Raw genomic sequence first — 13,541 nt, forward strand, 5'->3', positions numbered from 1 at the left:
AAAAGACTAACTGTAGCATCTTGGATAACAGCTTTTTTCCTTTATTGAAATGGATTCTCTTTTCTTACATAATTTATCCTGATTATAATTTTCCCTCCCAATATTCCAGATTCTCCCCCGCTTCCCTCCCATCCAGGTCCTCCCCCTTTTTGCCTCTCAATAGAAAAGAAACAAGTTTCTATGGGATGAAAATAAAATAAAATGTAATATAACAAGGTAAAATAAAAATGAACACATCTGAATTGTACCAAACAAAACAAACAGAAGGAAAAGAGTCCAAGAGAAGGCATAAAGAAACAGAGACCCACTCGTTGGCACACTCAAGAACCCTGTAAAAACACTAAACTGGTAGCCATAATATATATGCAAAGGACTTACAGGGTAAAAAGAGGGAAGAAAATATATAAATAAAATAAAAATAATAAGATAAAAAACAAACAAGGAAAAGCTCCAACACAATGTTATGAGACAAGAAACAAGATGGCATGAGTATGTTTTCTGTTGGCCACTACTTCTGGGAATGTGGCCTCCCAAAGAGTACTCAGTTTCCCCAGGGAGACTCCCTTAGAGAAAACTAAATTTTTATTTGCAAATGGTTACCAATTGGAGATAGCTTTTGGTTAGGGATGGGGGCTCGTGTCCACGTCACCTTCCAGCTCTAGAGTCCCCTTTGGTGCAGATCCATGCATGGTGCATGCAGGCCATGTGCATGCTGCCTTGGTCTCTGAGAGTTCGAATAAGCCTTGATCCTGTTGATTTAGAGACCTTGTTTCCTTGGTGTTCTCCATTCCTTCTGGCTCTTACATGCTTTCCCCCACTTCTCTGGGTTCCCTGACCCCTGAGGGGAGGGATTTGATGGATGTATCCCATTTAGGGCTGAGTGTTCTGAGGTCTCTGACTCTCTGCATAGTGTCTGGCTGTGGTCTCTGTATCTGTTCCCATCTGCTGTAGGAGGAAGCTTCTCTGATGACGGCTGAGGTTGGCACTGATCTGCTTCTCTGTTGGGAATGGCTTGTGGGTTCCCAGAGAGTGCCAGCTGGAGTCAGGGGCTGCTTCCCTGACCAGAGTGCCATATGTCTTATTTTTAACCTCAGGAAATCTTGCATGGTCTTATTTGTGCATTCTGTTTCTCTTCCCAGATGTTCATGTTTTCCTTTACACCCAGTTTAAAGTATATCTTTTAAGTTTCTTGTTCACGAAATCTCTTCTCTCTTCATGTATGGTTTCCTCTTGGTATGGTGGTTTGAATAAGAATAGCCCCCAAAGGCTCATATATTTGAATGCCTGGTCATCAGGGAGTGGCACTACTTGAGGGGGATTAGGAGGTGTGGCCTTGTTGAAGGAAGTGTGACATTGGGAGGTGGGCTTTGGGATTTCAGAAGCCCAAGCCAGGCCCGTGACTCTCTTTTCCTGCTGCCTATGTATGGAATGCTCAGCTACCATGTCTGCCCGCATGCCACCATGCTCCCTACCACGAGGATAATGGGCTAAACCCCTGGAACTGTGCCAGCCCCAATTCCATGCTTTCTTTTAGGAGAGTTGTCCTGGTCATGGTGTCTCCACAGCAGTGGAACACTGACTCTGACACTTGGATATGATATTTGATCAAGATCTCAGAGAGTAGGAATGGAAAAATACAAAGTTACAATGGAGCATTTCATTTTTATGTGTTTGTCTCAGAGAACAAGTATCAAATTTGATAGTTTTATTTCCTATCAATTTATTTTTCTGCAAATGTATCCATTAATTTGTATTGCTTTATAACAAATGGTGATTCGCAATCATCATTTTCCAGGAGTCTGGTCCTGGCTCAACTGAGTCTCCTGTTTAGGAGCTATCAGTCAGGATAGCAACCAGTGACATGTACTGAGGTCCTGGGTCATCTTCCATGTTGACTGGATAACTCTCCATGTCACTTGAAGGATTCAGGGCCTTGCTCTGTGTCTAGGGGTTTCGGCTCTTCTGCTGTTCCCTATTCTCCGTCCACTCTGCAGTGTGGCTCTGAGTCTCCAGTACCCAGGGAGCATCCAGGCCACTTCTAACATGTCTGTATCTTTGACTTCTCTGTCTGACATCTAGACCATCTTATAGGTCAGACCCTTCCTTCCCATTGGCTTTACTCCATCCCAGTGGCCTTCCTTTTGATTAGAGACCTTAAGTCACCCCTCAGAATCCTTCTCTTTGCTTTATGATGCAGCTGCTCACAGGGTCCTGTTCTCAGGCCCCATCCTTGCCCTAGAACCAATTGCTCTACACGGAGTGGGAATCGGGTTGTCTTACAAGCCTACATACTGTGGTTTTCCTTATATATGAATATAATTTAAAGACTTTAATCATGGGGCTGGAGAGATGGCTCAGCAATTAAGAACACTGGCTGCTTTTCCAGGGATCTCGGTTCTATTCTGAGGATCCACATGGTGACTCACAGCAGTCGGCAGCTCCAGTCCCAGGGAATCCAACAACCTCTTCTGGTCTCTATGGGCACTGCATGTATGCGGTATCCAGAGATACAGGGAGGCAAAACACTTATACATATAAAACATTTTTTAAAAAGGAATATAAGTTAGGTAAATGTAAAGGGTATAGATATATTAGTAATACTAATAAACTATATTAAATAGATAGTAGAAACCAATTATTTTCTGAATTGTAACTGTAACCTTGGTAGATAACCTTGTTTTATAATTTTTTTTCTCTAGAGTATAGTATAATTAACTCTCATTATTCTTAGAAAAGGATCTCAGTGAAATTTTGGTAATTTTCCCTTTGCTTTGCAATAAATATGTATAATTTCAAAAATCCTGTCTCTTTATATAAATTTAATACTTAGATCTGTATGTACTCTTTTCAAGTGTTTTGAAGTTATATGGTAATGTTCTTACAACACGAAAGGGGGTGTGAATGCTGTTCACAGTTCTAAGTGTAGTGTTGCTTAGCTACCTAGCCCTTTGCTAGGAAATACTAGGCATTTTGATAATTGGTAGCCCTTAAGCTTCTGAGTGTTAGCTCCTGACACACAGTGGTTTTATGTAAGCCATTCACCTTTGTATTGTAGATGTTATTGTGAGAGGTTAAACAAAAGAGGAGTGTATTTAACAGCAGTCTGTAGAGTACCTTAACTATATAAAATCAGTCATTTTAGGAAACGCTTTAATGGATACAAGTGAAATTATAAAAAATATTTTAATATGAGCTTGCTTCAAATACAGCTGTACTACAAAATGCAATAATTATACTGATCCTTCACTTGGCTGTAAGGAAAAATCATTGGAGGATGTCTAAAATATCATGTATAGTTTGTATTAAAATAGCAAAATTGTTATGGCAGGAATAGCGTTGAACACACACTGGAAATGTACTCTGGTGTCATGCTGCTGTCGTGGTACCCATGTTGCTATTTGGTAGGTAGCATATCTCGAGTGGAGTGCTGTGGAATGCTCCTGCTAGTGAGAAAAGAGTAAGGGAAGCTTCTCCTTTTGTTCCCCAACCACCTCTCTGTGTGAGTGTGTGCATGCACATAGGTTTTCATGCATGTAGAGGTCAAGGCTAATGTCAGGAATCATCCTCCATTGCTTTTCTACCTTAGCACTCACATGTAGGTCAAGTCTAGCTAAGCAGCTTGCTCTGAGGGTTCCTGTCTGTGCCTTCGAGGCGGGAGTTACAGGTGGGCACACCCGGCATCACTTGGGTCTCTGGGGATCCGAACTCCAGGCCTCACATTTGCATGGCAAGTGTTTTACCCATTGAGCCATTTCCACAGCCAGGAGACTCTTAATGCAATTTTTTTCTGTGTATTCCCCTTCCCTGCCTCACATTACATTCGTACCCCTTTATATACCTATAAATATACTATACATATACATACCCTATACATAGACTTTTTAAAAGTACAAATAAATGAGATGATCAGTACCCACATGTAATCCTGCTTCTTCCAGAAAAGCAGAACTAAGGTATTAATATATTTCTCTTCTTTTGAATATTTGTTATAGAATTATAAGCCATATTTCATATTTAATTTTAATATTATTTTAACTTCTTTATTATGGGATAGGAATCTTAAATCATTAAAATTGTATGCAAGCATGTTGGTGGCTGTGTAGTACACGACGTAGTCTGCTTAGCTGCTTAGGTTGTTTGCTGGAGTTTATGGAGGAGGGGAGACTGGAAAGTGTGTAAACCTTTGTCAGCACTTCTGAGTTCCTTTACTATGATTCCTAGGGAAGAAGAAACATTTAAAGATCTACAGCTAAAGCTGACCTTGTTAATTAACGTTTACTAGTTCAGTTTTAAACAGCACAACATTTACATACTGTTTTTCTGACAGGGAGAGTTTTCAAATGTGAATTAGCTCTTTATAGTTTTGTGAAAACTTTTTTTCCCATCTCATTTATTGATAAGCCCTGTGCTTTGTGAATTTGGAGGAAAACTTCATGAGTTTAATTTCCTTTTCTGTCATATTTCCCTTTTAATTTTATTTCTATACTTCATAAAATGTGGATATTTCAGAAATTTATTTCCAGTCTACACCTTTGTTTTCTTGTTTTCATTCGTTATGGTGGGGCTTATACATTTCTTTATTTTGCATATTTTTCTACATTTTATCTCCTTTGTCTTCTGTATTTATATTTAACTATAAATCATGTACAGTATATTTTGGTGTTTCTAGTGTTGATTTAACTCAGTGTTGAGTATGTGAAAACAGTGCTCCCTTGCCTTTGATTTGTGAGAGGTTTTTCTATCTATAAATTCTTTTACATTTATATAACATTTATTATAGGAAGTTGTTACAATCATTTTATTTCATTAATATTAGTAATCTCTTACTGTGTAGTTTATTGATTAAACTTTGTGATAAGAATGTGTGGATAGAAAAGTGAGTTCAGTACTGACTTTGGTCTCAGTTATCTGCTGGAGTCTAGGAACCCATCTCTCACAGATGAGGGTGACGGGACTATGGTAAACCTTTGTTACTGTTAGTCATTGAGGTTTGTGAAAATTATTTGGTGATTTCATGCACGAATACAATGTATCTGGATTATAGCCACCTTCTACTCCACCCTCCCAACTCCTCTCTTGCCTGTAAACCTTAGTTGCCTGGTTCACCTTTCTGGCTTTGTGTCAACACTGCATTATTGGCTAGCATTATCCTTTTTTTCTTCAGAGTTTATCCCCCTCTCTGTAGACTAATGTAATTGTTTCCCTGACATCTCATGCCATAGGCATCCCTATCTGCCTTATGTTTTAAAATTGCCAGTGTAAATGAAAATAAAATTTATTCTCTTACTTTTACTGATGTGATTGATGGCTACTGATTTTAAAAAGAATATTTCAAGTATGAACTCTACTCAATAGTTATTAGAGATGAGTTTATATACTTTGTTATATGTGTAAATAGTCTCAAATGAAAGTTTACTTTTCTTTCTCAGGAGTTGTATCTGGATTGGCCAGTGAGAATAGAGTGATATTAATAAAACCTTAACAGTAGATATTCTCATCACAGAAAAGTGAAATTCATGGTAAAGAAAACTATAATTAGGGCTCTGTCGAATTGGAAGTGGCAGTGGAGACCGGTCGTCCATCATTATCTAATTAGATAACCAAGGGTCAAGAGCAGAGGTCTGGGAGAGGTTTCTTCTTCCAGCAGGGGGCAGCATCTGACCGTCACCAGTGGGTCCCCTTGCCTTCAGATGGTGGGGAGAAGCATTAGAAAGGGTACCTAGAGACAACAGAGCAGGGATTTTATGCTGGGACTTAAACACTGTCCAGTGAGGCAGGACATGCTGAGGTCTTGGCTCTGTGATCTCACTTCTGACTAGATTTCTCACTCTAGGAAGGTCAGCAATGATCTTGACAGAGCTCACCCATCTCAGAAGAGTTCATGGTGGAGCGAGGTCAGTCAGTTCCCTCGGGCCCTCGTTATGTCCACGTGGTTGTGGAAACCTGAAGCTACAGGTGATCAGTGGGAGTCTTTTTATTATGACTTTAAGAGCCAAGGTTTTCCTCTCTCATTAACTGTTACCTCTGTGGTTATTTTTCATGGCGTTTGATGCATAATAAACCACTCCACAAATTAGTGACTAAAACCTTGATTATTTGTCGAGGTGATAGTTCTGCAGGTTGGCAGTTTGGGCTGAATTCATCTGGGAGTCCTTTGTTCTCCCTGGCCTGCCTGAGGTGAGCTAGGTGGCCTGGCTGTGGTGAGCTAGGTGACCTGGCTGTGGTGAGCTAGGTGGCCTGGCTGTGGTGAGCTAGGTGACCTGGCTGTGGTGAGTTAGGTGGCCTGGCTGTGGTGAGCTAGGTGGCCTGGCTGTGGTGAGCTAGGTGGCCTGGCTGTGGTGAGTTAGGTGGCCTGGCTGTGGTGAGCTAGGTGGCCTGGCTGTGGTGAGCTAGGTGGCCTGGCTGTGGTGAGTTAGGTGGCCTGGCTGTGGTGAGCTAGGTGTCCTGGCTGTGGTGAGTTAGGTGTCCTGGCTGTGGTGAGCTAGGTGTCCTGGCTGTGGTGAGTTAGGTGTCCTGGCTGTGGTGAGTTAGGTGGCCTGGCTGTGGTGAGCTAGGTGGCCTGGCTGTGGTGAGCTAGGTGTCCTGGCTGTGGTGAGTTAGGTGGCCTGGCTGTGGTGAGCTAGGTGGCCTGGCTGTGGTGAGCTAGGTGGCCTGGCTGTGCTTTGGCTGCAAAGATGCCTGCTCTCCACTTTTCTCCCAGAAGCTTGGGCTTTCTTGTGATTGCAGCAGGTGTCTAAGAGAGCACAGGAGCAAGCACAATCTCCCGAGGTCACACCGTGTTGTGTCCCTCTAACCAAGAGCAATCTCTGGACCAGCCGATTCCAGACGCAGGCATGTGGAAACATCACCCCTGCCCCAGCCTGACAATCACATCCAAGACCTTCCTTACACATCCCAGGCAAATGCTACCACTGACCTGCATCCCCGCAGATGCCACCTCCTTATACCACCTGCTAGAAAGCCAGGGAGTGAAAACCCGGATCACAGTGTTCCTCCCTAGCCTGGGTGGAGGTTAGTTTTACTCTTAGGAAATTATGCTGCTGGCTTCCTTTTGATCTTAGCCTGTTGTCTTTGTTTTCTTCTTTATAGATCCGTGGTTCTCAGCCTTCCTAATACTGTGACTCTTTAATACATTTCCTCATGTTGTGGTGATCCCAGACCATAAAATTATTTTTGTTGCTACTTCATAACTGTAATTTTGCTACTGTTGTGAATCATAATGTAAATATCTATGTTTCCCGATGGTCTTAGGTGACCCCTGTGAAAGGATTTGTTCAGCCCTCAAATGGTTGCGACCCATACAGGCTGACAACCACTGTTTTTAGATAATTCTTGTATTTTCTATTATTTGCTCTTTTTATTAAAATTCATGCTGAATATTAATTTCCTGAATTATATTGTGGTTCCTTATGAAATTTTATTTAGAAGTATCTTCCCTGCATCTTCAGGATGTATCTCTTTTTCAGTGGGTGGGCCATTTTTCTTCATAATTTTCTTTATGGTTTTCTTTTTACTCTGTTTTATTTATTACTGTTGGGGGGGGCATGTGCTGCCACACACGTTGTGCTCAGAGGACAGCGTTCAGGGCTCCATTCTCATGGTTTCCTTTGTCCTGGTAAGGTCCCCTCTTGTCTGTGCCGTGGCGTGCATAGTCCAGGTTAACTAGCCCACCAGTCTCCAGCGGACTCTCCTGTCCCCACTTCCCCCTGGCTGCGGGACTTCTGGGTTTCAACAGAGTGTGGGTGTTTCTTTGTGCCCTAGTGTGAATGTCTTCTTAAATCTGTGTCCAACGGGTGGTTTTTACTATTCCCAGGATCTGGCAGGTAGCAGTGGAACTAAACCAGGGTTCCATGCTGCCTTTCCACTTACGCATGGTTTGGGTGCCTTAGAGAAGGTGAAATGGATAGGAAAACCACACTCCTTCCATCCAGTACTGACAGGGCTGATGCTGTATTTCCCCTGGAAGACAACTTACCACATGGATGTCTGTTCCTCTGTCTAGATAAAGTCTACGTGTCTGAATATTGTAGAATGTCAGTACCCTCTGTAGTGTCCCATGGGTTCTGGGGATTGTGTGTAAATGGATATATGACAAGCCGTGCTACTAGGGAGGTTGGGATGCAGTATGCAGCTTGAGCTGCCGCGCAGATCCAGCTTCCACTACAGAAGTAGCAGGCAGAAGACAGCAGGCTTCCACGCCCTTCTCAGCAGAGTCACACTTTCTCATGACCAAGCAGTCCTTAGCATAGCGTGCAGCCACTTGAAAACTGGGCCCACCATCCCCTTGTGTCCTAGGGTTTAAGACTTACAGACATTAAGTCTTAAGCTCAGTCCAAAGTAAGTTTAATGAATGGATTTTCCACTTTTTATCAAACAGATGTACCAAATGCACAATAAGTTAAAAAAAAAAAACAACTGTCACTGCAAATGGTGGGATTTGAAAGCTGAGATTTGCTGCTTTTGTTGATTTGTGCCATATTTTATGATTGTGCAAGTGTGTGTGCACATACATGAAGTCTCTATCTATCCATCCATCCATCCATCTCTCTCTCTCTCTCTCTCTCTCTCTCTCTCTCTCTCTCTCTCTCTCTCTCTCTCTCTCTTCTACTGTTCCTTCCAAAGCATCCTCTGGAGGAGCTCTAGGCCCTGCTTCCCCTCTGGTCCCCTTGTCCACAGGCTGAAGGACCAGGAGTGCAGGTCACCGGGCTCACTTTCGGAAGAGCACATTACAGCTGTCACGGGTAGTGTTGAGTCTTTGGGGGAATGGTAGTTACTTACAAAGATGCTGTTTTTGTGTACATTGACTTAACTTTGGCGACGGTTTCTGGCCTCAGAGTATAACATTGAAATTGAATGCCGGGGAAACAGTATCATCAAAAGTACTTTCCCCAGCTGCAGAATTAGTTTGCTGTTGACTACTTGTTGTTTTTCTAATCTTCTGGTGGAACTTAACTGACTTGCTGGAATCACTCCCTGGACCCTTTCAGCACCAAAGCTGCTAATCTGATTTATGGAAGGATTCTCTGGGTCCCACCGCCCCTGGGGAGTTTACCCTAGTGCTGAATTTTGAATAGTTGTTTAATTTTTCTAGGAGAATAATGTGTGTGTGCTTTCAAGTGTCCTATGAATCAGAGACCCCAGTTCACCTGCAGGCTGTGTGAGGTGTTCTGCTGAACTGGGAGCTGTAACCTGCTCGGTGTGTGGAAGAGAATGAAGGTCTTAAGCCTTGCTGAGGCTTCCATAATCTTTTCAATTATTTGACTGCTAGCAAAGGACAGTGATGGGCAGAGCAACAATCATGCTTAGTTAACACATTAGTCTTTCTGTGACATTGATATTACCTACGTTTAGCATAACTGCTTTATATTAATCATTCTAGACTTTTGAGAGAAAAAAAATTAGTTTTGCATGGTGTAAAGAGACCATGACTTCTAAGAATTCTAATGGTTGAATGGTCTGAGAACTGCTGTGCTTAAAATTTCACATGATGCTAGAGGGCTTTGTCCTCACCATCATTACATAGGTGAGCAAACCCATCAAATAGTCTTTGTGTGTATGAGTGTGTGCATGTGTGGGTGTGTGCGTGCACACCTCTGAGTGCATGTGTGCGCGTATGCACGCATGTGTGCACATGCATGTGTGTGCTTGTGCACATATGTGTACATGTGTACACATTCATGTGGAATTCGTGGTGTGTGTGTGTGTGTGTGTGTGTGTGTGTGTATGTGGTGCTGGGGACTGAACCCAGGGCTTGTGTTTAAACCCATGTTAGGCAGGTGTTTAAACACAGCTACAGCTCAAACCCCCATTAGATACTTGTAGTAGAAAGTAAATAGGAAAATTACATTTTAAATTTTTTTATTCATTTGTCCTATACATTTCTTTCTGAGGCAAGATCTTACACTGTAGCCCAGGTTACCTTGGAATTTGCTATGTAACCCGGGCCAGCCTCAGATTCCTGCTTTGCTTCCTGAGTGCTAGGAACAGATATATACCACTATTGCCAACTTTGGATTTAGTATTCTTGGGTCAGATTTTGGAAACCTTTCTGGAAGAAGACTGTAGGAGCAGACAAAGGAATGAAGTTGGAATGTACCAGTAAATTATTATCAGTTTACTTCATGTTAAATAGTTGATTAAAAACTCTTAAAACTTATCATGATCCAAATGAAAATACGAGAGCTTTTGTTGTTTTAGTTTGATGAATTAATTCGAACTAATAGAAGTTGATTCCCATTTTGTAACTGTTACTGTCCTGGCCAACATTAAGTAAGTTGACACATAGAGACATAATAGTCACACACACCTCCAGTTACAGGGCCAGAATGCAGCTGTTGAAGACACAGCAATGGTCTTTTCTAGACAGAGGTATACATGTAGAGCTGAGGCTCTCTTCCATGGGTGTGTTGGAGAAGAGCTATACAGTGACTCTAGATCAGTGGTTCCCAACCTGTGGGCCGCGACCCCTTTGTGGGTCAAATGACCCTTTCACAGGGGTTGCCAAAGACCATCAGAAAACACAGATATTTACATTATGATTCATAACAGTAGCAAAATTAGTTATGAAGTAGCAGTGAAAATAATTTTATGGTCAGGGAACTGTATTAAAGGTCACGACATTAGGAAGGTTGAGAACCCCAGTCTAGACAGAGGCGCACATGGCACAGCTGTGGACTGTGGGGTTGTGTTAGAGAAGAGGTGGACCTCAGCAGGTTGTCATGGAGATAGGCAAGAACGGTAACTGAAGGGTGGGCAGGAGGGGTGGCAGGGGCGGGGGAGGGGGGGACTCAGCGTTGTGAGAGTTCAGAGAAAAGTGCTTCAGCTGGGAACAGTCTGGGGGCTAGCATCATTTGGTCAGGGAATTTGGAGGACGCACGGCAGGGTAAGGGTATTCTCTGGGAAGGGAAGCCATGACCAAGGTCACCTGCCACAGGGCAGGTGGCTGCTGCTGCTGCTGCTGGGATGAACGTGGAGTTGATTGAGCATGGTGTGTGAGTGCTTCCTCTCAGTAGCACGGCCCTCGTGGAACCATAGTTCCACAGGAAAGAGGAGGCACAGAAAACTGAAACTAACAAAGAAATAAACAGTGACAGGCTCTTCCCCTGTGGACTAAGTCGAGGGGAGGGTCACACCGGTGTTACACTGTGGTCACACTGGTGTTACGCTGGTGGTCACACTGGTGTTGCATGGTGGTCACACTGGTGTTACATTGGTGGTCACACTGGTGGTCACACTGGTGTTACATCGGTAGTCACACTGGTGTTACACTGGTGGTCACACTGGTGTTACACTGGTGGTCACACTGGTGTTACACTGGTGGTCACACTGGTGTTACACTGGTGGTTACACTGGTGTTACATGGTGGTCACACTGGTGTTACACTGGTGGTTACACTGGTGTTACATGGTGGTCACACTGGTGTTACATCGGTGGTTACACTGGTGGTTACACTGGTGTTACACTGGTGGTCACACTGGTATTACACTGGTGGTCACACTGGTGTTACACTGGTGGTCACGCTGGTGTTACATCGGTGGTTACACTGGTGGTCACACTGGTGTTACACTGGTGATCACACTGGTATTACACTGGTGGTCACACTGGTGTTACATTGGTGATCACACTGGTGGTCACACTGGTGTTACACTGGTGGTCACACTGATGATCACACTGGTGGTCACACTGGTGTTACACTGGTGGTTACACTGGTGTTACATCGGTGGTTACACTGGTGGTCACACTGGTGTTACACTGGTGGTCACACTGGTGGTCACACTGGTGTTACATTGGTGATCACACTGGTGGTCACACTGGTGGTTACACTGGTGGTCACACTGGTGATCACACTGGTGGTCACACTGGTGTTACACTGGTGGTTACACTGGTGTTACATCGGTGGTTACACTGGTGGTCACACTGGCGGTCACACTGGTGGTTACACTGGTGTTACACTGGTGGTCACACTGGTATTACACTGGTGGTCACACTGGTGTTACATTGGTGGTCACACTGGTGGTCACACTGGTGTTACATTGGTGGTCATACTGGTATTACACTGGTGGTCACACTGGTGTTACACTGGTGGTCACACTGGTGTTACACTGGTGGTCACACTGGTGGTTATACTGGTGTTACACTGGTGGTCACACTGGTGTTACACTGGTGGTTACACTGGTGTTACATGGTGGTCACACTGGTGTTACACTGGTGGTTACACTGGTATTACACTGGTGGTCACACTGGTGTTACATGGTGGTCACACTGGTGTTACATTGGTGGTCACACTGGTGTTACACTGGCGGTCACACTGGTGGTCACACTGGTGGTTACACTGGTATTACACTGGTGGTCACACTGGTGTTACACTGGTGGTCACACTGGTGATCACACTGGTGTTACACTGGCGGTTACACTGGTGGTCACACTGATGGTCACACTGGCGGTTGCACTGGTGGTCGCACTGGCGGTCACACTGGGGCTCAGGGCAGACCCCTCTGAGGAGCTGACCTTTGTTAGCAGTCATCTTGCCTTCCGGATAGTTTTCTCATTTGACGTCATCTTTCCCACTATTGCTGTCCCAGTGTGTTCGTTGGGCCAAAACCGCCCTCTTACAACAGCACCACTGAACCTTCTCTTTCCCACCGGCATTGACTTTATCGGTTGCTGAGTTCTTCATCTGCTCTTAAGCTGGCTGTGTTGTCCTTGTTTTGCAGAAACCGAAGCCAAAAGATTGGCACCCTCCCGGCGGCTTCATTCTGGGACTGTGGGCGCTCATTCTCATGGTCTTCTTTAAGACCTATGGAATCAAGCACATGAAGTTCATCTTTTAGACTGGAGGATGGATGAAGAACAAATGGAGGATTGCAGCCTTGGATAAAAACATCGGTTTTCATGTTTTTAAATATGTTGCTTTTGTGTAAATTTGGGAAGAAATTAGGAAAAATGAATTTAATGAACTTTTGACTTTTTGACTTTGTCATTTAAAAATATTGTTAATGTACTTGTTTATTGGCCATTAAATGTGTTTTTCATTGTGTTTGTGCATGTGTGTGTTATAGAAACTGTGGGACAATGACATTGGAAAGTATTGATTGATTCTTTTTAGCCTCTTTTCATTGTGAAAGTAAGAATTGTGAAGGTATTAATAGTTTTTTATGTGTTCTCTTGACCTTTTTATTTATGTACCTGTTTCCCCAAAGCTCAGCTCATACAGAACCATTTCATAATCTTTTTGTTTTTACCATATATTATTAACCTTTCCCCCCCCTCCTTGGATATTCTTCAAGAATCCTTTGTGAGCCAGACATGGAGGTACTTACCGATAGTCCAAAATGCTCAGGAGGCTGAGTTGAGGAGATTATTTGAGCTCTCAGATTGAAGGTCAGCCTTGACAGCAAACAAAAGAAAATACAAAACCACCATGGTATGCGTTCTATGGACGTGTAGTGTTCATATGATGATCTACTGTTGGACCCTTACCTTGTTTATTCATTCCGGACTGTACCACTGACTCTTAGCCATTCCTGGGATTCTGCAGGTTT

General features: G+C 43.4%; 1 protein-coding gene across 3 annotated transcripts in view; it reads left to right on the forward strand.

The window, feature by feature from the left end:
• Pigk (phosphatidylinositol glycan anchor biosynthesis class K) overlaps nucleotides 1–12,974 on the forward strand; it is an 80,558-nt gene extending 67,584 nt beyond the window's left edge. For all 3 annotated transcript variants that reach the window (XM_059266475.1, XM_059266478.1, XM_059266477.1), the window contains one exon: nucleotides 12,714–12,974. In XM_059266475.1, coding sequence (XP_059122458.1) covers nucleotides 12,714–12,830 — 117 coding nt within the window. In that variant the 3' untranslated portion in view covers nucleotides 12,831–12,974. The remainder of the gene's footprint in view (nucleotides 1–12,713) is intronic.
• The last annotated feature ends 567 nt before the right edge of the window (nucleotides 12,975–13,541 follow it).

This window comes from Peromyscus eremicus, chromosome 6, assembly GCF_949786415.1.
Source record: "Peromyscus eremicus chromosome 6, PerEre_H2_v1, whole genome shotgun sequence".
Classification (NCBI taxonomy): Eukaryota; Metazoa; Chordata; class Mammalia; order Rodentia; family Cricetidae; genus Peromyscus; species Peromyscus eremicus.